The following is a 24,077-nucleotide window of genomic DNA, read 5'->3' as shown; positions in this document are numbered from 1 at the left end:
TTTTTTTTTTTTTTTTTTTTTTTTTTTTTTTCCCTTTTTGGTTTTTTTGGTTTTTTTTTTTTTTTTTTTTTTTTTTTTGTAATATAGTTTTGTTGCCTTGATAAATTTCTAACACTTATAAGTGCATGAAAGGCCAGCACGATCTCTCCCTATAACTCAGCGGAGCATAGATTGATGAGGTTGGCCGGTGTGTATTCAAGCCGCCTTACACGCAGGTGATAAAATCCTGCTGGAGAAGCAGCCGAATCTGCTCAGTGTCTCTGGGTTCATTGCTGCTCTGCATGAGGCAGGATCTCACTATATAAAAACATGTGTGCTCATATCTGGAAATATGCTTTTTCCTTTGATTTCCCTTTTTTTCCCTCTCTTTCTCTTTTTCTCTTCCTCTTTTCTTTTTTTTATTTGCTTATCTTTGACCTCTCTTCCATAGACTCGCCCTCCTTCTCTTGCTTTTAGTACATCTGCCACCTCGGCCATTGTTCTCTCTGTTTTACCCCATTCTTTTGTCTCTGCTCCTCCTCTCTTTCGTTCCCTTCAGGAAGAGTTACAGTCTTATCTGGGATATGTTGGATTTGGTGAGCTTAAAAGCCACTTTACTAACTCCCAGCCTGTCCCTTCTGAGAACAGCACAGACTATCTCAAACAGTTTCACTATTCAGAGGGGCTTTTTCCAAAGGAATGCCGCTCATCGGGGAAACCTGTGCATCTCCTCATGCTAATCCTTTACCTGGCTCTCCATCTTCTGGGCCTATCTTTTTCCTCCTCTGCTCTGCTGACTAAAATGTTTCGTATTGTATTTCTCTGGCCATGTTGAGGAATGCTAATGTATCATAACCATATTATACCACTTAAAGTAAGCAAATGGCGCCAAGCAGTATCAGGAGAATCAAATCTCTGCGTTGCTTCAGACTGAAAAAAAAAGAAAAAAAAAACTGCATTCATGTTTTGATTTTCCCTGCATAAAGAGGCTGAAAGATCCTCCAAATTTGCTGAAACAATGGTTTCGTTGTGTTCACATAATGCAATTTCTCCAGGAAATGGAAAGCTAGCCTAAATAAAAATGAGGCCAAACCCTATTTTGCATTTGATCCGATGCATGCTGTGTTCTCTAGTAAGATGTGTGAGGACTGAGCAGTTTTCACAGTTTGGTCTCAGTTTGAAGGAATTATTCAAACCTACTAAGATCATCATTTGAAGAATACATTTTTGAGTATGTGACTTTTTGTACCCAACAAATCCAGCATGAGGGCCAATAGAATAAGATCTGACCACAAAGTAGAGACCGCTCTCTTAAGGGAGGGAATCTGCTGCTTTTATTCTGTGCTCTACCATGAGTAGAGGACAGAAGAACGCCTCCACCTGCATTTACTCGCAAAGGGACATGGGTGACAAAACCCCCTTATACAGATCTGCAAAGGCAAACCCTCTTTTCCATGGATGTGCAGATGCATTTGCTTCAATTGCATGTATGTGTTTGTTTCTGCTTGCGTGTCTTTCAGTCTTGACAGCCAAGAAGCCTCGGCAGCGTCTGACGTGGCAGCTCCTGCTGCTTTCACTCCAGCTCTATCCTGCTGGCTCGCTGTTCTGTGATACTATCTTTTCATCCAATCACATGTTTAAAAAAAGGAAGGCCGACTCGATCCTTTTTTCCTCTTTATATGAAACCAGTTTCGCTGAAGGTTTAAGAACTACAAGCAAAACCGTGGAATGCGCCTAAAAAAAAAAAACACACAGCAGGAAATCAGTCTTCAGTACAGCGACAACGCATTGCACAAGTATTCAGTTCCACAAACTTTTTCAGATTGTAGGTTACAACCAAAACCTATTTTATTTGGATTTTAAGTCACAAGGCAAATAATCCATGGTTTTAATTTTTTTTACACACAAAATCAGAAAAAAAATCTGGCCTTACTTTGACACTTCCAAATAAAATCCAGTGCAACCGACTTACTTCAGAAGTCACCTAATCAGTAGAGTCCATTTATGAGTTTAATCTTCGTGTGCTTGTTCTGTCAAGGCGTGAAACATTTTTAGATGATATTAGCATCATAAAAATCATCAAACAGATCAAGGAAAACGTTGATAGCATTAGTCAGAGCAACAACCGGGAGGCCCATGGCAACACTGGAGTTGATTTAGAAATTTACCGTTCACGTGGGAGAATCTGCTGACAGGATAACCTTCGGTCATGACCTGTACAAATGTGGCCTTCATGGTAAAGTGGCAAGACCAAAAGTAGTTGTTCCAAGAAAAACATAGTAAGTTCAATTCGCAGTTCACCACAAGCCATGGTCTTCTGGCGGTGTTGTAGTATGGCAGAGACCAGGGGGGAGAGTGTGAGTAGCACGTACATGAGTGTGATTGACAACTCTAAGACTCGTCCTGGCTCTGATTGCGGGTTTGTGACTGAGCGGCGTATTTCTGCAGTTAGCAGTAGGACCACTCTCACAACATACTAGTAGTTTTAACAAATATGTAAAAAAAAAAAAAAACAAACATTTTTTTAATAAAAGTTATCTACTGCAGCATTAAAATAAATCTGGCAAGACTGCATTTTCAGGACATCAGATTCACATTTGGCTTTGCATAAGTGGTATGCTACTCTGTCTCCGAGCACAATAGAGGGTTTTTTAGCTCAGGGCAAGCACAAAATACTGTCTGCAAATCCACCACATGCAAGCTATTAAGTAGTTATTTTCATGTACTGTAGCGTAAAAAGCATGTGCTTGTCTTTACTTACAGAAACAGTACGTCATAACAGCTGTTGGACTCAAGAAATCACGGTTTAGAAGGCTGCTTTTAAATACAGAGATACGTGTGATTTCTTAAAGCTGCAAAAATGCAGAACATATGCATAGCTGGTAGCAATGCAACTTGGATAAATATACACTTCTTTATGCTTTTTTTTTTTCTCTCTGGCCTGTTTTTAAGGTGCTTTTTATCGAGGTAGGTTTCCTCAATTTTATGTCCCCTCTGAGGACCGGTACTTATGGCCGTCTGCCTGCGGTACTGCGGTGCTCCTGAGGTCTGGAGGAGGTGGTAGTTTAGAACGAGCGTGGTCGCAGAGGAGATAACTGCACTCGCTCTCTGCCAGAGGCGCCCGTCTTCACCCTGTGTCTGTCCGCCCTCCCCTGCTTTTGGTTGGAGAGAAAAAAGAAAGCTCGTGGTCATAGATGATAAAAGTTTCAAAGTGATTTAGATGTTGTTGTTGTGGGGATGAGCATGAATGACTTTCTGTGGCTTTGGAGGCTCTTTGTCACCCACCACGCTTGTGTTCGAAGCTGTGTTTTCCTCCTTCCGGCATGGCATGGGGGTCGCTCAGCGGGGAATGCCACTCAAAATGGGCAAAGTGACCTTTAACCCGTGCAATGTCATTTCTGAGCAGTGCCACCAGATCAAAAAGCCTATTTTCTCTTCTGCCCAGACTCAGTCAGGCATGGCAAAGATTAGGACCCTGCTCCCAGAAGGCCGTATGGAAAAGGGACTTTATGACCACACCGGGTACAGAGTCGCATAGGAAGCCACTTGGAGCAGCTATAGCCACTTTTGACCCACTGACACTAGCAAGTGAGAGCAGACAAGGCAGAGTGCACAGGCAAATTCCCAGCTCATATCATGCCACAGGGAGCAGGCACAGTTTAACCCTTGCTGTGCCAAACCGGTGCCTGAAAAACTCTACTTTTTGTGATAAGGTGAAATAAATCTGCATGCTGCAGTGTTTCAGCCAGGACATGGCCCTTGATGTGGAAAATGGATTTTAACATAAACAGCTGACACGGTAACCATTTTAAAAAAAAGCAAAAAAAAACAAAAAAAACAAATGTCCTTAATGACTAATCTCATTAAGGACATTAAAAGGCATTAATGTCCTTAATGACTGACTCAAGATTCTTCTTGCTGTTATTTGGAGAATATTTTACTAGAGCTTTTTAAAGCAATCTGGACTGCATTGGAACATAAGTACAAAATCTTCAAACAGTACAAATATGATCTGAACTCAATTCTTCTACAGTCATTTTTTTTTTTTTTACCTTAAACTCACATGTAATTCACAAAGTATATTTGTGAAACAAGATAAGTAGGATACTTAGTTTTCCCCAAAAATATAGGTAAAATCTGTTTGGATACTCAAAATACTTTGGGAGGACAGCCCATGGTACCGTTATTGTAAAAATCCCCACTGACAGGAGTTTAGACTGTGGCTGACAAAGTGACATGCTGACGGCAAATGCATTGTGCTTTGCAACACAGACTTCAATTTAATAAGAAATTATTATGGCCTTTTCAGTATCTATATCAAGATCTTATTTAGCACACTTTTTTAGGCTGGACAATAAAATCTGGTGCTTTATGAAAACTGTAGAAAAAAACCAATAGAAGTATAATGCATATGCATGCAGGAATCAGTCAAGGAAGCAATTAATCATAAAAAAACAATGAAGAGATTTTAGTGTAAGGCATAGGCAAACATGTCAAATGGATTTTTTCAGAACAGTCCACCTTAATCGTGAAAATGCTCACAGATTATTTACCTACTGCAAAAAACGGAAAGGCATAGAGCAAATGTGTAATTTGTGGATGAATGTCCTAAGCAGAGAGCAAGAGAAAGAAAGAGCGTAAAGGGGGTTTCTGCACTTGCCGTCTGGCACCGGCTGAGGAATGAGAGTACAACCCCGGGTGAGGCGAGCAGTGCGTTAGAGATAGAGAGAGAAGCAGTGGCACAATGAAGAGTTGAAAAGGGGAGAGAAGCGGGAAATACAAGAGAGTGCATGGATGACGGCAGAAATAGAGAAAGCACGTGAAATTTAGTTGGACCAAGACGACTGAGTGAAAACCAGGAAGTTCAGGAACGGGAAAAGGTTCGGTGAGAAGGGTTGCAGGGTGCAGCAAGAGGTACAAGGAATAAATAAAGGAATGAGGAGTAGACGAAGCTGGGAGGGTACAAAAAGAATGTGCGAGTTGGGGTTGTGGTAAATCATTTGCATAAAGGGTGAGGGCACGGTGCCCGGCTTCGGCAGAGAGGCTGGCATCTCGCCTTTACGGCTGGCAGAACTGGACGTGGGGAGGAATAAAAGAACGAGAAGGGGGTGAAAGAGTGATGGAGAAAGTCTCTCAATAGTGCATCTCTTGTGCGAGGACTTGCAGGCCTTGGCTGCCGCCGGAGCAGGGCATGATGGAGGGGAGGGGTATATCGGCTTTCATTATCTGCTTGAATCCTGCTGTATTCGCTAATCATGAGGTTCAAAGCCCTCGCTGCAGCTGTAGGCAGGGCACGGTGGCCAGCCTGTGCTGCTGGCATGTACTGACTGGAAAGCTGAAAGGTGTGCGTAGCGTCTGCTGTAGTTTGGATGGAGACAATAGGTGTGAGACGGGCGTTAGACCTAAATTGTCCCTTGCACAGGCTCATATCCACACTGTCAGATCTATACTGCCCAGCTGAACTTATCAGAAATAACATCAATGCAGTTATGCCTACACAACCTTGGAGACCCTGCAATGTATTATACGCAGAGCCGGGCCAAGATTGTACAATGCTTCGGGCAAACCTCTAACTCATTGTCCACCAGCCACAACAGTAACACTAATATCTTTTATGCCATCCATGCTGCATTCTGTTCTTTACATTTTGCATTTACCACAGTTTGCTTTAAAGTTCCCAGTCTTTTTGAAATAGGCTTCAATGGTCACAAGTAATTAAGATCTTTCCTGTAGTCCATAACTTTCTTAACGTTTTTCTTTTTTTCTTTTTTTTAACCAGATTTGATTTCCTGAAGGCTGAAGCTGGTAGCTGAAATCAACACGGCAAACAGCAAAGTTACACTCCAACTTCCTAAAATTTTAATAGCATCCTATAGAAATGTTTTTGCATTGTTTCCTGTTGCTTTAAAGTTTTCTAGGGGCCCGAAGGAGCGGCATGTGCCATTAATGCTTTGTAATAGCTTTGCTAGTGAAAGAATGTAGTCTTCTACTATCCCAAGTAGAAAGGATCAGTTTGTTTTATTAGGTCATTGTTTAACCTGGGGACATTAAGAGGATCTAAATTTTTACAGGACATGATAAAAATATTGCGACACTTGCTAGGAAAATAAAATTAGATTTTCATATTGGCAATGACGTTTTTACTGCTGCAGCTGTTTCGTGGCGGCAGAAAGTTGCTTTGGCCTTGTTTCAGCTTGGATTAGTCACTAGCTTCAGCCTGCAGGTAAATATAATCTGTTTGTGCTCAATAAAGGTGCTTGGTTATATTTACAGCGAGTAAGAAACTGACTAGTTATTGCGTTTGAAAAAAAACCTACAAGTATGAAGAAATCTGAAATAACGTTTTTTTATTTTTGTCTATCAGTTCATTTCAAAGCAAGTTGTGGCGAACACAGAATGCAAAAACTATGGACAGCTTCTTAAGTGGTCCTCTAAATTAACTTCTGCCAGGACATGTACAATTTTGGGCTGAAACGCAGCAAAAAAATATTGAATTACAAGATTAAAAAAAAAAAACACCCAGCGCATTTTATTCAAAGAAAACAATGGCACTTTCCCAATTCCCATGATAGGCTTTTGTAGTAACTCATTCTGAGGAGTTGTGTTTATAATTAAATGTTCAAGGTGATGATCAGCGTCGCCGAAAACCCACACAAACCTCAAAACAATCTTGACTGAACAAATTTCTAAACAGCCCCAGTCATTACCGAGCCCTTCATCTTATCAGAGAAGTGCTTGCATTTTGTGGCTGGAACTGGAAAAGTCATGGCCCCAAACGAAAAGGCAGATTTGAGTCTAACATTACCCCCATCCGCAGCCCTGTCAGAAGCGGCCCGGCTTGCCATCAGTTCTCGTGTAGTTTGGAGCTGCTTTAATGCTCCCTCGCCCGCCTGCTCAGTCTCTCCCTCTCAGCCTCATGCCACAAATGGCTTCCAGACTTTCACACATAGTAATGCTTCAGTGTGTAAACAGGCGTAATTACAAACGATGAGCAGGCACACTTTTAACATCAATCTGTAGTGATGAAAGAAAGAGAGCAGAAAATTTGGATTTTTTTCTTTCTTTTCTTTTGGGGATCAGAATAAATTCGAAAAGGTTTTATAAAGAACTGAGGCAATGAGATGTCATGCAGAAAAATGTTAAGAGGAATACTGCGTCCATATGTGAAGGCAGACTCAGGGAGCAGCTGAAGGATGAAAAAATACATTTTTTATATTAGGAGATGAAAGTTCACATGAACGTTTCCATCATTTCTTTCCCGTCAATGTTCCTCTGTTAAGTACTATTCCATGTGCATTTTCCTTTTCATTTTTGCAGTGTTTCAAAAAGAAGAAGCAAGAAATGTACTTATACTGCAACCTATTTTTTCAACCTCACTTTCATGCAGTGTATAGAAATAGAATGAGGTGTTTTAATGCATTACAGCATCCTGCTTAATGTAAATTCCCTCTAGTTCAGAAAAAATACATGCAAAGATTTTAGATCTAATTATTACAGATCATTCGAAATAATAAAAACAATAGCCTGTCTGTTTTGGTCAAAACACACACACACACTTCCACACACACACATCGAAAATAGTTCAGATCTCTTGCAATGTTTCCCTTACATCATATCAGTTATTGTCAATATGTAGTTTAGACTGCAGATGTCAAAGTCAAATTCCAGTTTTGACAAGTCCAGACGAGCAGAAAGCTTCACCAGCTTTTCTTTGTGTGTGTGTTGTGTGCGTGCGTGTTGGAGTGTGTGTTCCTATTTCTCATAATGCATGATTATTTTAACCAGTTAAGGAAAAAACAAAACAAAAACAAAAACAAAAAACTGACAAACTGATTTAACTTGTCTGAGAAAATCTGGTTTTGCTTACAAGCTTACAAAATTTTTAATTTTGATAGTGAAATTATTATAATATGTAATTTATTTTTAGAATTTGTATTTGGATCAGGACATTTTCCAGATGTGCTTATCCAATGTACAAGTCAGTTTAATAATAATAATAATAATAATAATAATAATAATAAGTTGCTTCTAATTCAATTGTTTTATTTACTGTTATTTTAAAATAACAGTTTCAGCATAATATTAAACTGTTTCTAAATTCATTGCATAAGTTGTTAATGGATTTTATTATAAATCTGTTTCAACATTTTAATCAACCTATAGATTTTTTCAGCATCTTAGACAATTTAGAGCTTAAATTATATGCAAAAGAGCTGCAATTGCTGTTTTTAGAAAGAAAGAAAAAACACTAATGCTGCTTTTCTTGTTCTTTTAAACATTATTAAATTAAGTAATTTTTCCCCCCGTATTTTTTTTTCCTTCTGATTCTAAAACATGACCATGTAAAAGATGCCTTCGTGTTCTAAATGTAAGCAGTGGTGTTACTGAATTTATCACGTATTTCTCATTAACAGGAATTGAACAACGGCGCTTCAAAAGGTCTTTTACATCTCCAGTAAGCATTCGGGCTTTTAACCCTTTTATATTAATAAATTAATTTAAAGTATTTCCAGAGCTATAGAGAAAGCTCTGGAAACAGGCCAGAATTCAGCTTGTTAAATCATTCATTTTCAAGAAGCTCACAGACAGGTGTTTCTTTAATGGTACAATAAGTCACTATTGGACTTTCAGGGACACGCCGTTGATTTGCTTTAGTAGTTACTTTTTTGTGTTTATAAAAGGGTAGTTTTTTTTCTTTTTCTTTGCTAAATGAAAGAAGTAAAAGGAGTATTCAAGAGGCATTTTCGGACGGAATGAAAGGAGGGATGCCTTTATTTTTCAACTCTCTCTTCTGCCTTGCGGTGCTCAGTCGACGTTCGGCCTTTTATTTTTTATTTTGACTCAAACTTTTCACTAAGGTGGACCGAGAGTTGGAGGGATGCGTTTAAAAACCTCGGGTGGGTGAGTTTATTTCGGTTTTTAGAGAAGCTAACCTAAAAACAGCTGTTTTATATTTTAAAGAGAAAAGACAAAAGGGTTAGCGGACAAATGGACGCACAGAAAGTTATTAAAGCAACATAAACTCGAAGTTCCCCGAATCTTGTGGGCGACCGCTGTTAAACACAAGGTTCACTTTATTCCTGGTTTCTTTCTGAAATATTATTGCATGTTGTTTATCACAGAAATAAACACGGTGTTTAGCGTAACAGTTTGGATTATTTTTTTTTTTTTTGTTAGTTCGTCTCAGCGGAGTCCGTTTCTCCCCTTCCTTTATAGAAATATGCCAGCACTCATTTAAGCTAGTAATGGACGCCAGAAACAACTTTTTTTTCCCTTTAAGTTTTTTTTTTTTTTAAATCTGTGGTTACAGTTTTTTTGTCCTAAATGTGTTTTAGTTCGTGTTTTCATTTTATTTTGGGCCTCATTTGACTACTTTCATCCACTTCAGTGTTAAATTGTCAAGTTGTGCAAACGTTGCAATTTAGCGCTCTCTTTTTAAAAAAAAAAAAAAAATCTAACTCGCTAAACATTTAATATTTTTGCTTTGGAAGCTGCTACTGCCTACATCTTGGCCGTTTAGGTGTCTTTCATTTCATGCTTTGTGAGCTTTTCTGTGCCACGGTTTAAATGGAGGGTGTTTTGCCCAGCCTGGCAAACAAAGGTCATCACTTTTTAAAAGCCAGAACAGGCCAAGCTGAGATAAGATGAACTCTCACTTAAATTATTACTCAGCAGATACCTCTAAGAATCCAGTGGTTGAGGCCTCAAAATGCCCCCTATTATATATTTATTGTTCTAAATACCTCCGAGCACACAGGGAAAGCCATCACTAATGAGCTAAAAGAAATGTAGGTTTTAAAAACTCTGAAATAAAAGGACATATTAAATAGTAGGGTGCCACACGGACGTGTTCCTGGGCCAAAGTCATAAAACATTTTTTGCCTTGACTGCAAAATGTTCTGTGAGCTTTTAGGCCCAGTTTTGATCACTGTTACGCTTGCAGCTGTTTTATTGTGATTTGCTTACTAACATAGAAGGGCATGTGGCCACATAAAAGGTTCATGGCAATGATCGTTTTTATAATAGGTACACAGAGGAAAAAAAATGTGGCAGAACCGGACCATCAAAAGAGAAATGTGTCACCAGTTTTGGAAGAGATTATAATTACCCTGAAAGCAATCCGTCACTTAATTGTAGGATCATGTTTGAAAGAATGTGACTATTTTCGTTTCTTTGTCTGTGGCTAATTTATCAAAATCCTCTAGTGAGCTTTGTCGCTTCTAATAAACAGTGCATATATTTGTTATTAGATATTATGGAGAAAAAAAAAGCATACACATCCATTTTTAATTCAGTCTACTTGCATTCAGTTTTTCATACATCATCTTTCCCTGCAATCTTCCCCTCTTCCCATATTTTCACATCATCAGCTCGGCTGTGTGGAGCAGGCGTATGTTAGAGTGAACAAGCGGCACTGGGCCCGGCTCGGGCCGGTCCAATAGCAGTGACCAGCCAGCAGACCAGACCACCAACTATAGCCAGCTAGCTACCTGCCTGGGCTGCCAACTGGTCATTTACCCAGCCAGCCATACAGCTTCCCGGCCAACCTCACAGCCAGCTCGCCAGCCTGTCAGCGGACCCGCCAGTCAGCCTGGGCTGAAGCTCCTCTGTCAGACGCTGACAGAAGGGGCAGGCCACACTAAATCTGATGGTCCTGGGAGCCAACCAGAGGACTCTATAGCCTTTGTAGGCCGTTCACACAGGCAACTTGTCCCGTTGCACAGCAGGTGGCTTGAACCCACAATCACATGGCTGTGCCCTCAACTTTGCCTCATGACAAGTTAGCTTTTTATGGATGCCCACTGTCGAGATTCCAGTTTTGACAATGTCTCTGTAATTCCTGTGAGCCTCTTGGATTAATTCATGCAATTTGGAAAGCATCATTCAGCAAATATATTCCCTTTTTTTGTGAATTTGGGAGGCTGACATTTAAATGTAATTGTAATCAGAGGAGTGTGCCATACTTATTATAAATCCAATCATTGCAAATAAAAAAAAAAAAATGTTGAACTTGTTCCTGGTTAGAGCCAGCCTTTTCGTCCAACTTGCAGAGGACGTATTATCCGCCATTACAGACCAGACCAGGGCAACCAGCTGTGCTCCTCCACTTTTGTCTGATGGGCAATAAACTGTCTGCTTCAGGAAACCGACTTTTAATATGGCTGAGGCCATCTTCTCTGGTTAGGAAAGCTGTTAATAAATCAGAACTGCCTGTTTAAGACAGTTCCAGTATTCAGTCGCAGTATTAAAAAGCATAACATGCGTGGGTTGCTCATGTGAAGCTGGCCACCACAGCATTTTTCGGCAGTCTGCTTAATTGTCTCTCACCCACAACTAGGATTGAACCCTAATTTGTTAACAGAAACTTTTAATATGTTTCTGTGTCTGTGCTGTTGGGGGCTATTAAAGTGGAGTGACAAAAAATGGAGAGGAGAGGAGAAGAAGGGGCCAGTTTGGACATAAGAGTGCATTTTGAAACAAGAGAGCATGTTTTTGGACGGTATTTTTTGTTTGGGGGTGGGATGTAGGGGGTGGGTGGGGGGTCCTCGTAGCCCCCCACCCCCCACACACCATTCTCTTTGTTTGTGTGGTAAATCCAGGAGCAGCTGCTGGTCCCAGGGTCTAGTGGGATTTTGGGTCTGTGTTTTCTCATGCCATCCCATGCCAAGGTGGTGTAACGCAAGCACATAGAGAGAGTGTGAGGGGGTGTTGGGGAGGGTGGTTGCGGTTGGAGAGCAAGCTGGTTTGTTGGGATGGCTGTGACCATGTTGGTGACGAAGGCACGTGCTTGTGGGGTGGTGGGGGTGTTAGCTTTAGAAGGCGGGTGCTGTCTGGATTCATGTAAAATTAATATCCTCTGGACTTTGCCTTTGCACTAGATTGGAACTTGTCTGTTTGGCTAATGACGTGCCTTCTGCCTGCACCGCACACAGTCCACCCCCCAATCCTTTCTCCACGACCAGCCACCAACCATCCATACCCCCACCTCTTTGCTTCTCCCTCTGCCATCTCTCTCTTCCCTCCCTTTGAGCACTGGGAGCGTGCGTATTGGCTGGGCTGTGAGAGACTCCGTGCCAAATAGGTGGGCCCTCTGCATGTTGGCACAGACTCAGTCAATGGTTAGAGACGGAAAGTGGAGAGGAAGAGAGAACGGGAGAGCCAGAGTTGGAGAGAAAGAAGGGGGAAAAAAGAAGCTCCACTCGGGTTTGCCAGTGGTCGTGCACAGTCTTCCAACATTTACTCGGTCCTCTTGTTTTTTTGTTTTTTTTTCCTCCTTTTCTTCTTCTTCTCCTCCGTCCGCACCCCCCTTGTCAGCTCTTCTTCTTCTCTCTCTCTCTGTGACTCTTTTGCAGATCAGAATACAACCAATCCCATGTGCAGTTTTGCCAACCAATCTTTTTTTTTTTTTTTTTTGTGTTGGTTTTCATCGAAATATTTTTCTCTCCACGTCTTTGTGAACAAAGAAGAATGTTTTGATTTTTGATCCTTTTTTTTCTGCCTCACATATTTTAACTTAATTTTTACACATCAGACTCTGTGTTTTATTTTAATGGCTGACACAGAGAGCTTGCCAAACTTTTCTGCACTCTCCTTCTGATGTGCTCTTGAGCAGCACCTTTTCCGCTCTTTACTCTTGCTCCAGTACCTCTTGTGTTCCTGTGCTGGTATTGCACTGTGCCTCTTTTTTGGCCTGTCTCCTCTTTCTCAGATTCTCCCCCCTGCTGCTTTTATTGGACAGTTTCTCAGCTTCTGTTTTTGCTTTTTTTTTTTTTTTTCCTTTTCTTCCACAGTCTTTTGTTTTGTAATATTCACAGCAATACTCCAGCGCTCAACAATCCAGTCACTGCACTGGTTCTGGTTCCGCATTTTAAGTTTACCCACAATCGATGGAGTGAATTTATGATGAAAGAGCGAAATGGTAACTACCATGTCGTTTACGTTTTATTCACGTATTTTTTTTTTTTTTAATCCAGTTGTTTGGTCAATTTTCATTTCAGACACAATGCTCATGAATTTTTTTTAATGGTGCATTTTTATTTCTATTTTTTTAAACCAACTAAATTAATTTCAGTAGTTTAGTAACTTGTGACACGACCCAAGTGATTTCACTTGCCTTTTATAGAATTTTTGGTCTGTTTGTTATTACTTTCTCAGTCCGAATCTGATTCTTTTTTCTCTATTTAGAGAAAAGGTTGTCCATATTTAACAATATGCATTGCTAATATATTTTTTTTAAATTTAAGCATAAAATTTAACTTCTTTGTTTGTTCATCTCTTACCTTAGTCTGTCAGAGGTTTGCATATGTGTCCTTCAGTGTGATGTCTCCCTGTTAATGACTGGAAAGCATCCTTAGCTCTCTCTCCATCACTATCTCTCTTTCTTTCTGTCAGTCTCCGAGCGCCTCTCTCTCATTCTTTCCCTCCGCTCACACGGAGCAGGCGCCGCTCCTCCATGCTGCGTGCCGGTCCTAACTGCCTCTCTTCTCTCTTCCCCTCCTCACCCCCGCTTCCTCTCTCCCCATCCTTCTCTCCCCCGTTCTCCCCCTCTCTTTCCTCTGCCTCCTCGTGCCTCCCCCCCTCCTCCCTCTCCTCGTCCGCCCTCCCCCCATCCTCCTCTCTCATCCAGGATGAATTCCACCCCTTCATCGAGGCCCTTCTGCCCCACGTCCGCGCCTTCGCCTACACCTGGTTCAACCTGCAGGCCCGCAAGCGCAAGTACTTCAAGAAGCACGAGAAGCGCATGTCCAAGGAGGAAGAGCGTGCGGTGAAAGATGAGCTACTCGGGGAGAAGCCAGAGATTAAGCAGAAGTGGGCCTCGCGCCTGCTGGCCAAGCTCCGCAAGGACATCCGGCCCGAGTTCCGCGAGGACTTTGTGCTCACCATCACAGGCAAAAAGCCCCCGTGCTGCGTGCTGTCCAACCCTGACCAGAAGGGCAAGATCCGTCGCATCGACTGCCTGCGCCAGGCCGACAAGGTGTGGCGGCTGGACCTGGTGATGGTCATCCTGTTCAAGGGCAGTCCCCTAGAGAGCACGGACGGAGAGCGGCTCGTCAAGTCCCCACAGTGCACCAACCCTGGCCTGTGTGTCCAGCCACACCACATCGGAGTGTCTGTCAAGGAGCTGGACCTTTACCTTGCCTACTTTGTCCACACGCCAGGTATGTTGCAACCTGCACACTGTTACTGTACACAGAATACTCGAATCATGCTGCACATGAGCACATTTAGGTGTGCTGATTTTTTTAATACTAACAGACATGAAGAGAAACACAAATGAGGACATTAAAGATTTGGGTGGAGGACAGTTAATTACATAAATAACAAATATTTACATGTGTATTTAGAAATGAATAGGTAAACTTGAAAAAAGCTACACCAAGAAGTTTTTCTATATTACATTTTATATTTAAATCTTAATGTTCACAATTTAAATTATTCTCAAAACGTATGCAAATGCTTTAGGAATAATAAAAGTAACGTTTCGTGCTGCTTTTACAAAACCACTGTCATTTTGATATTTCTATTTTCTATTTTTCTGTGCTGTTTACTTGACAACACAGCATCAACAGTAATAAAAATAAATTTTGGATGTGTGTCTGGGGCATAGTTCCAGCTTGCTCTGGCAAGTTTCTGTTTATATTTCTGAGGGAGGAATTTATGGCTTCATGAGTATATATTTTGTGTTTTTTTATAGAAAAGAATTTGCATGCCTGTGTGAGCATGTGTGCGTCTGAGAGGGAGAGTGTATGAGACGACCGGTGCTCTAAAACGTAATGTTTTCGTTGCACAAAGGGGGAGTCGCTGTTTTTTAACATTGCTGGACGTGGAGCTGCCACGAGGAGGTTGCTGTTTTCAGGGATGGTAACTTGGCCAAAGCCCAGATTGTGTGTTTTCGTGTGTGTGAAAGAAGAAGAGAGCAGAGCCGTGAGTCTGCAGCTCTCAGGCCACAGGCTGCTGCTGCCCTCGCTGTCTGCCTGAACAGCGAGCACCACGTTGGACCTGACTGCCAAACACATGCTCACACACAAAACGGCAAAGCTAAAAGACAGACAGTACTATTGCAGCTACTTTCACACCCATGAAAACACAGCTAAATACAACCACACACTCTTGTTTTTTTTAATTTTTTATTTACTTAATTTAATTTAATTCTTTCATCTTTTTTAGTTCACTTTCCGACAAACAGCCAAACACGGTTTTAGTCACAATTACATCCACAGACCAACACAGTGCACACATTCGTCCAAGAGACTATCACAGATACAGTTTGAAACAGCCAAACATTGTTGTATCTCAGCCACCATCGTAGATACACACTCACACACCCGGCCAAACATCACTGCAGCTTCCAGTGCGTGGACTCCACACACACACTGGTTGGGTTCTGTTTTTTTCTCACAGTGTAAGAAACACAGACACTCTCACAAAATACATTTCACAGCCAAATCCTCCAAATACACACTACATCACCATTTGCTGTCTGGTTGTTCAAACAAGCTCATGACCTAATGTTATCTCAGCTGGATTTTCTGGAAATTTTAAACACTGATTTAACCAGCACGTATATATTTATACGCAGCACGTCCCCCGTCACCGCCTGAACACATCGACCTGCTCTGTTGGCCAAATGCTATCATAAGCAACTCCCAGTGTTTCTCTCTCTGAGACACACACACACACACACACACACACACACACACACACACACGCACACACACACGTTAAACGTCAGTCCAGGCCAGACACCTCACACAGCCTGAGCCAAACCTTGGCAGCAGCTCCAGCTTTGCTTTGTTAGTCTTTCTTTGATGGTAATAAACGATATGTAATGGGTAGTCTCTCTTATTGTTGTCATGGTAATTTTATATTTTTTTGATAAGCTGTCTATCAACGATATTGATTTTATTAGTTTTTTTTTCTGACACAAATTTAGTCCTCTTCAAATATATATGATTTTACAAAAATACCGTAGTGAAATTTATCTGCTTTAAATTAAATAATACACTAATTCTCAAAGGTACGTTTTAAAATTCAAATTACGTCTTCAATATATATATTTTTTTTGATTAAATAATTTTTAAGCTAAATTTTCAGAACGTAAAATTTCACATTAAAGGTACAAAGATCAGACAAGCAGGGTTGCAGTAAATATTTTAATTGTTTTATATATTTTATATTATTTTACATCGGTGTAATGCTCTGCTGAAGCAGACTGTACCGGTTCTTCTAAACAGAAAATGTTTCTTGTTCACTCATGCGCACGCACATGGAAACTGTAATTAATCACCATAAGTTTGCTTCCTTGACGTCAGCTGTTCCACTCCTCTGCAGTACTTTGGTTTACAGCAGGACAGTAAAACACTTTCTACACGGTGTGCTATCCATTCATGATGTTGACTTACTTTGTATTTTTCTCTTATCAAATCTGGCTTATGCAGTGTTCCTCGGTTGTTTTAATAATTCTTTCAAAGAGTTGACGCTAGGTTTTAGTCGCGCTTTGATCGATTTATTTGGCTGAAAACTAGAAACACGACATTAACTTTCACCTTGCAAACTGATGTCATGCTGATCAGTTTCAGTGATGTGTGTAGTTTTTTTTTTGTTGTTGTTGTTGTTGCCTTCCTGCAGCAAATGACAAGATGTGTTCATTATTTGTTTTTGTTTGGTTTGCATTTTGTCAGTCTTTAGCTTCTCTGTCTTCCCGGCTCCTCTTTGATCCTGTACACACTTTTGTTTTGCCTCCTTAAACATCGGCCTCATTGTTGCTCTCACAGAGGTAAAGCCTCCGCTGATCTCTTTTGTTTATATTGTAGGAGACACGGAGAGAGAGTGAGGTAGAGAGAGCATATTGGAAAGGAGAAGAGGCTACAATAGTGATTGTTCGGTTTGGCAGCACCAGAGCCCCGTTGGTGTGGGAAGAAGAGAAAGACGTCTTGTGTTTTGTTTATGACAGAGTGGCAAAAGCTGCCACGGGGAATCTCTGGGCTTGCCGTCAGGCTTTCTCAGACTGTTCTGCAGCCAGCCAGCTTTTGAGATCCTCTCTGTTACAGAGCAGAACACACCGCAGCCGTTTCTGAATGAACCACAACACCGCAGCAGACAACCCTCTCCCCTGATTTCTTTGAGGCACCTTCGATGAAGAGAAAAAAATAGATATAACTACACTTTGAACATTGCAGCTGGAGCACTGGCATTGGATAAGTACGAGGTAAAGCAGGATTGTGTTGCAGCTCACAGTGTAGTGTATTCTTAGCCTTCAGATGTAAGTGATTGGTCTGTGATAATAAGGATAATGATCTTTTGGCCCCAGGGTCTGCTAGAACAACACAGCAGGGACTCTTTATTAACCTGTAAACAGAGTGTATTGGCTCTGATTTACTTTACAATACCAGTTAAGATATATTTTTTTTCTTGTGAGAGTCTGACTACTGCATAGGTGGCTCCACTTTTACACCATCTGAGGAGAATTTATTTGGCTGCTTCTCAAAGTCTTCAGTGAGCTATTTGATTTATAATATGTGCGCTGTTTTAGATTAAACTCAGCACATTTCTGATTTATTCAGGGTAGGAAAAATAAAAGATATAAAAAAAAAACATTTGTCAGGTCCAAAGTTAGCTCACTGCACTTACTCATAGTTTGGACCTTTTTCATATTTCTTTTTTTTTTCTCGTATTTTCTTTGTGCGCTGTAAGTGTGATCATGAAAAGATGTTTCAAATGTGTTTCCAATCAAAAGTGCAGCACAGGAAATTTGCAGTCACTCTGAGGGAGGTGTGAAATGTGCTCGCCTTGCCATTTCTGCTATGACCGCTCCACACTCCACGCTCCGCGGTGCCAGATCCCGCCTCCGTCTCACTATTGCAGTAGTAATGCCTTGGACTGCTCTGTGAGAAAGTCCAGAGAAACCCTGGTGCCGTGGCCAGCCTCCGGCCAACTCCCTGACCACGGCAGGGATTCAGAAACAAAACGCCAGTTTACGTTCATCACAAAAGAAAAACTCTTGATTTATGGGCCCGCAGTGTGCAAGGTAAACTTTGGCTGGGGAGAGAAACGGAGGGTCAGTTGAAGGAAGGCAAACACAAAGGACGGAATATCAAAGCTGCCGGGATGAATAATTTACAGCGTAGTAAAAGTTGATACTGTGATGGGTTGCGTGGGTCTTCACTTTTATAACTCCTCTGTTTTCTGAGAAAGTAATCTGTTGTTAATTAGCTCCCGGTCTCTTCTCAGGCTCCTGAGACACCGTAGTTGTTGAGTGGACTGTCTTTGTGTGCGAGTGTTTGTGTCTGCGCAAGCGGAGTCCTGGGTGACACTCAGCAGTGAAGTTTTGATTTAATGAAATCTTGACACTCGGGGAGTCCATCAGGTCAGAGGCTTTTGTATTGTGTTGTGGGAACGCGGCCTGATGTCGGCTAAGGAAAGCTCTTCACACAGGGAGAAGCTTTGGCATCGGTGTGTGTTTACTGATCGCTCTCACTGTGTTCCTGATGCCTTTCTGTTGGGCACCAGGAACACACATGTAAAATCTGAAGGGTTAAGTTTCAGCGAGAGCTTGACAGGGAGTCTTCTCACACTATTCTTGGCCTCAGAAGAAGAAAAAAAGTGCATTTTGGAGGCTGCTGATGTAAGGAAAGCCAAAGCCTTGTTGTGTGCTTATTTACTCAGAAACATGTAGATACACAGATACATGCTGACATTGGAGTGTCAAAGGCAGACATGGCCTGATCCAAAACCGCATTGTCTGTGTTTATCTCATGAGAACATGAAGAGCAGAGCACACTCAAAGAAATAAAAGGGAAAGACAGCATTATGTTTGGTTTCCAGTTAAACTGACCAGTGAAAATTGGCACAATCGTTGCCCTAAAAATAGCTGGAGGCCTTCCCCCCCGCCCTCCCTCTTTACATAATGATAAACCCAGATTTCTCGGGAGAGACTAACAGCCATGAACATTTCTGGTCTACCCGCATGTGTTTCCTTTTGTGTGAAGAGTTTCAGCGTCAGGAGATATGTGGTAAACAAATTATTCCAGTGACATGTAGAGACCATCAGTATGTGGTTGAACAGACAAATATGGCAGCTTGTGCCTTCAGTGTTTTTACACGTTCTTCTCAGATTCTCTCTAATCTTTCTGAACGAACCCAGCTGTGGAACCTCTTCTGTTTTTTTTTCTAAGAGAAGAGGTAAAAAACGGAAAGGAGCCTTTTTCACTTTTTCCGATTTTTTTAATATAAAATATGAAATGAAAAATATATATTTTAATGTCAAATGTAGCGGCATGTTGTCTTTACTGTTTTTGTTGCATTTTCATGTTGATTTAAAGTTGCATTTTTGTGTTTATGTTCATATTTCACATATTTGGATTGTGACATAGTGGTGTAAAGCATTAAAAAAATCTTCTCCCTGGAGTGGTTGTGATCTGTGATTGGTAGATCCAGTTCTGATCTGTTCCTTTTCCATTAAATGCATCACATCAGAAGTAAAAACTCAGACAAGGCTGGATTTTGTTTTACTACTTTGAGGTAAATGGGAAAATAATTTAAAACTATTGTCCTTCACTTTGTGCTGTTTTGAGAACTATTTCCACTTTCAAAGTGGTGTTTTTTCTTCTCTTTCTTGAATCCCAGCAGGAAAAAAAATCTCAATTATTCAAATGAACCCGTCAGACCTCAATGGAAATTAGTTCATCTCTACCTTGAAATATTTTGATCAGATTCATAAATGTATTTTAATTTAATAAAATGAAACAATACATTCCCAAAATTAATACATTTTCATTTTTGTCAGTGTCAGACATTTTCTGTGTGTGTAGCATTTTTTTTATATTTTTTTCATAATTAATTGAACTTAATATACCTTTTATCATGTTATTAATAAAAAGGTACAAAGAAAGAAAAAAGTGTTAAAAAAAAAACATGAATGAGAAAAGGCAAAGAGTCAGCAGCACCATGGGGGACGTATTGTCTGTCTTAATACTCTGTCTTCCCAGTGCCGAGTCTCTTTTCAGGCTTTTGTAGTGTTGCTGACCATGAAATGTGTGTGTTCCCAAAAACCATATAGCAACTCAAGCGGGTTTTCTGACCTCAGAAAGACATGGAACAGGAGAATGAGTAGAAGAGAGAGAGCAGTGGGCAATTCCCGTTCCTGGGCATGGCCGCCAAAGAAGAGAGAGAGCCAGGGACGGCAGCCTTTTAGCCGGGCTGCAGTCACAGCAAGGCTCTGGCAAAGGCTGCTGAGACTGGCCACTGGCGGTATTCACTACCTCATAGCCACAGTATTACTGTAATATGTGTCTCAGTGTTTGGTTTAATGTCCATAGCTGTAATAGTTTAGCTCAGGTTGCATTATTTGTGCTTTGCCTTACTGCTGTAGCTTTGCTGAGTTTACTATTGGATCAGCACTGATTTAGATGGGAAAAAAAAATAAAAATCAAAATAACCTATTTTATTTTACACATGTGGGTTAAAGAATAATGAAATTATTATGTGGGCGAGTGTAACACAGCAAAGGAGTCTGATGTTGAAAGTGAGAGGAGTTGTGTCGGCGGTCGCTTTTGGCACGATGCTATCTCTCTGTTTGGAAGGCGCCAAATTTTCATACACAGTCTCTGCCAACCTCCTCCCTCTGATCCTCTCTTTCTTCTCATTTCTTTTCTTTCCTTCTCTTGTTCATGTTTTTTTCTTTTATTCCTCTTCAGGGTTCAAATGAATTCCCTTCCTTAGCCTCATTAGCACCCTGGTCTCCTATTTTAGGCTGTAGAATAATTCATAATAACTTGTGAGCGCAAACATTTTAGCACTCAATAGGACCATTACGCTCGCTATTTGCTTGCCATTGGCTGTGAACCTTGACTTTTACATTGGAGGTGTTTTATTTAACTCTAATTTGGATGAAGATGAGGAAAATGATTAACAAAAAGCCTTTTAGTGACTGTGTTTATTTCCAAAGACTCGAGCTCTGCCTTGTAAATTTTATACTCGTGTGCTTTCAGGCTTTGATGCTTGATTGCTCTTTAGTCCGTCTTTTTTTGTATGCAAGTTGATTGCTTTCACTTTATGTGATTTTCAGACTATTTAATTTAATCACTAATCTAGGTACTTATTTTTCTGTTTAGAACATTTCACATAATCATACTGTGGGTGCCACTTTTTCTCTTCCTCGTTGAGCAAAATGCTTAAATGAAGGTGTCCTTTGGTGTGCGTTACACGATGAGAAGGAGAAGAGCAGGAAGGAGAGTTTAGGGGGAGGGGGGCAAAAGAGTGATTTAGCTGAGAAACATAACAGAATGGCAGAGAAACAAATTTGGCATGCATCCGTGTAAGCAAGTAAGCTTTAAATCAGTTTGGCCACAGATCTAGGACACTAGACGCAGAAAAGGAGGCAGGATGAAACGGTGGGGAAAGAAACATCATGGGATTGAAAGTAGGGATAGGGTGTGTATTTGAATAAATACGTGGCGTATGTGAAGCGCCGTTAAGTAGAGGTTTGGATGGAGGGGGGGGGGACTCGACAGGGAGCTCCGGTGGGTGTTTGGTAAAGTGTCGCTCAATGTCGACTTGAAAAACAGGCCGGTAAATAAATGGAGTGGCAGTAAACAAGGCTCTGCGTTTCATCAAAAGAGCCTATTCATCTGCGAACAGGACAGTCTCTCTTTTCTCTGAGGACACAGAAAAGGAACCCTGTGACGGTGACGAGAGGATAGTGCTTGTTTAGATAACAGGATGAGTTTGGAGTGGAGTGGCATAGTGTGTGTGCGTGTGCATGTGTGTGTGTGTGTGTGTGTGTCTGTGTGTGCCTTCGTTTGGGTGTATTTGAGCTCAAAGGGGATGCAGAGCAGGTGGGAGGTGTGTGAAGTTAAGTCGGGGAACAGACAAGCTGGATATTCATTCAGATGTATGACAAATTTTTACACAATTTGAGGAGAGTCTTTTTTTTCTCTTTTTTTCTGCTTTTTTTTTTGGCAGAAATAAAAATGAGAGTTCAACAGGATGACAATAAGCTTAAGGCTCTGTAAAAATTTAGTGAAATTATTCCACTTTATATTTTATTAGTTTTCTATTTTCTTCTTACAGTGTTTTCTGTGCACCAGCTGTTGAAAACACTCACAAAACACCTGGATTGTAATACATTATTTAATTTAAATTAAATCACAATTGAGAAAAAAAAAACAAACAAAACAAACTCTTAGATCAAGATGAATGGCAACAATTATTGTCATAGATGCATAAACTGGGAAAACCCAGAGCTAAATATAAACTTAATCAGCTATAACACGTAATAAAGAAAATAATCAAGCCATACAAAGACAAAAAAAATTCCTGACTATCCCACATTGCACAAAACCTAATTAAAAGCGGTGAAACTGTTCTGCTAAACCCTTCATTAAAAGTAGCTTAAAATGACTAAATGAAGATAATGATCCAAAGTTGGGTGTATTTGGAGATCATTACACACATAATGAGCACATGTTTGAAAAGCAGTTTTTCCGAAATTAGTTTGTGATTCCAGGACCTTTCTATTTTTAACGACAAAAACAAAAAAAGGTCGTCTTTCTTCTAAGTATTATTGTCGTGCAATTAACCAACTTATAAAGTAACAATAAAAGAAAATTAAAGCAAAACTAACTTTACGTAAAACTTTTTCAGATGGACAAAGCTAGCATCAAGCATTTTATAGCAACCAAATTCGGACCATCTAATGTATAGATAGTGTGCTCAGATTAAGTACCAATTTTATAATTTTCTATAATTTGTAAGATGTAATAGAAATGTCTTGAGCACAAATTTGTCGAGTGATTGTGTAATGTGGGGTTAGACTTGTAGGTGAAACTCTTGACAGTCTGTGTACATATGTCAAGCACAAATCAGTGCAGGGAGAGTTGTCTTTTTTGGCAAGGCTTCTTTGAATACGTGAGAGAGTTCATATGTATGTCTCATTATACATTTGCACACCAGGTGATGTGTGTCAATTAGCATTTTACGCGGTATTGCAAGCCAGTTGCATGTTTGGAGTCCAAGGATCTTCGGGACACCTTGGTGAACTGGCCGCTGCAACTTTCTCTGCCTCTGCTGTTTAATATTCGTCTCATTCACCCAACAGCGCAAAGAGTGAGGTGTAAACTGAGCGCTAAAAAGACCCATGGTGCACTTCATCATGCAAACTTTTCCATTAAGAGGAAATGAGGTTTTGAATTCAAAGATCACTGTTAAGTCACTTCAAACCACTTAGTGAATATTGACTAAAAGAGCAGGGAAGAGAAGCCAGGAGAGTGGCGTCTTTCAACGTTAACAGCTTCTATTCCTTTTAACCTCTCGTTTTTTTTTTTTTGCACAAGCTCGTCTTGTTTATACCACTGGCCTTGTGAAGTTAAATATGAGAAGTGCATCTGTCACTTTGTAACTTGACTGATCTGACAGCTGAGCTTCATACTTTTTAATTAGAACTTCCACCAAGTAGAAGACAGAATAAATTCGTCCGTTATTCGTGTCCTTAATTAACAGCCACACGCAATACACTTATTCTCTCTGCGTCTCTCTTTGACTATTGAGGTTAGCGTTTCGCTCGTCTGTTCGATTTGATGCTTTTAATATTCTGGGGTGCCCTCTTTCCTCCTTCCTCAGTCCTCTGCCTTCCTGCACTAGAGTCCCCCTCCCCAGTCCACCGCTTGTTCGCCTCACATGTTACTGGGCCCAAATTCGGCTGCCACCATGGCAACCCAGGCTCCCAGGGAACCTTGTTTGGGTACAATCCAAGCTGCCTCCAGGGTGGCACTAGCTGGTGTTGTCTCCGACAATGGGCTGTCACTGTGGCAGGTTCCTACGACAAGGCCAGCCCGGTTCTGGCCCTCCACAGTGGGAGTGCTAGCTTGCCGTCCGCCGGTAAATAAATACGAGCTAACATGACCTGCCGTATCCAGTGACATTAGCCAAAGCTTCCACAACTTAAAGCCTCGGCAGTGAAACACAGGCTAAGCAGGGGAAGGGTTTTCACCAGCACGCATATTGATGTGGCATGGCTTGGTGCCCAGTGCTGCCTCCTACATAAAAGAAAACTGGAGAGGCAGATGAGAGAATGAGAGGGAGAAAGGCAACAGAGAGGT

At 41.0% G+C, this 24,077-nt stretch overlaps 1 protein-coding gene across 12 annotated transcripts in view; it reads left to right on the top strand.

Annotated features, from left to right (window-relative positions):
- Positions 1-24,077, top strand: part of LOC106960729 (nuclear factor 1 X-type-like) — a 131,557-nt gene that overhangs the window by 41,892 nt on the left and 65,588 nt on the right. For 11 of the 12 annotated variants that reach the window (XM_015054656.1, XM_015054263.1, XM_015054500.1 and 8 more), the window contains one exon: positions 13,607-14,138. In XM_015054656.1, coding sequence (XP_014910142.1) covers positions 13,607-14,138 — 532 coding nt within the window. Of the gene's footprint in view, positions 1-12,473; positions 12,899-13,606; positions 14,139-24,077 lie in introns of those variants that run through there. The other variant, XM_015054344.1, reaches the window with a different exon arrangement.

The sequence above is a fragment of the Poecilia latipinna genome, unplaced genomic scaffold (assembly GCF_001443285.1).
Source record: "Poecilia latipinna isolate Pla-1442-1.1 unplaced genomic scaffold, P_latipinna-1.0 Scaffold4, whole genome shotgun sequence".
Lineage (NCBI taxonomy): Eukaryota > Metazoa > Chordata > Actinopteri > Cyprinodontiformes > Poeciliidae > Poecilia > Poecilia latipinna.
Note: the sequence above shows the minus strand (reverse complement) of the source record. Positions and strands in the feature narration are given on the sequence as shown.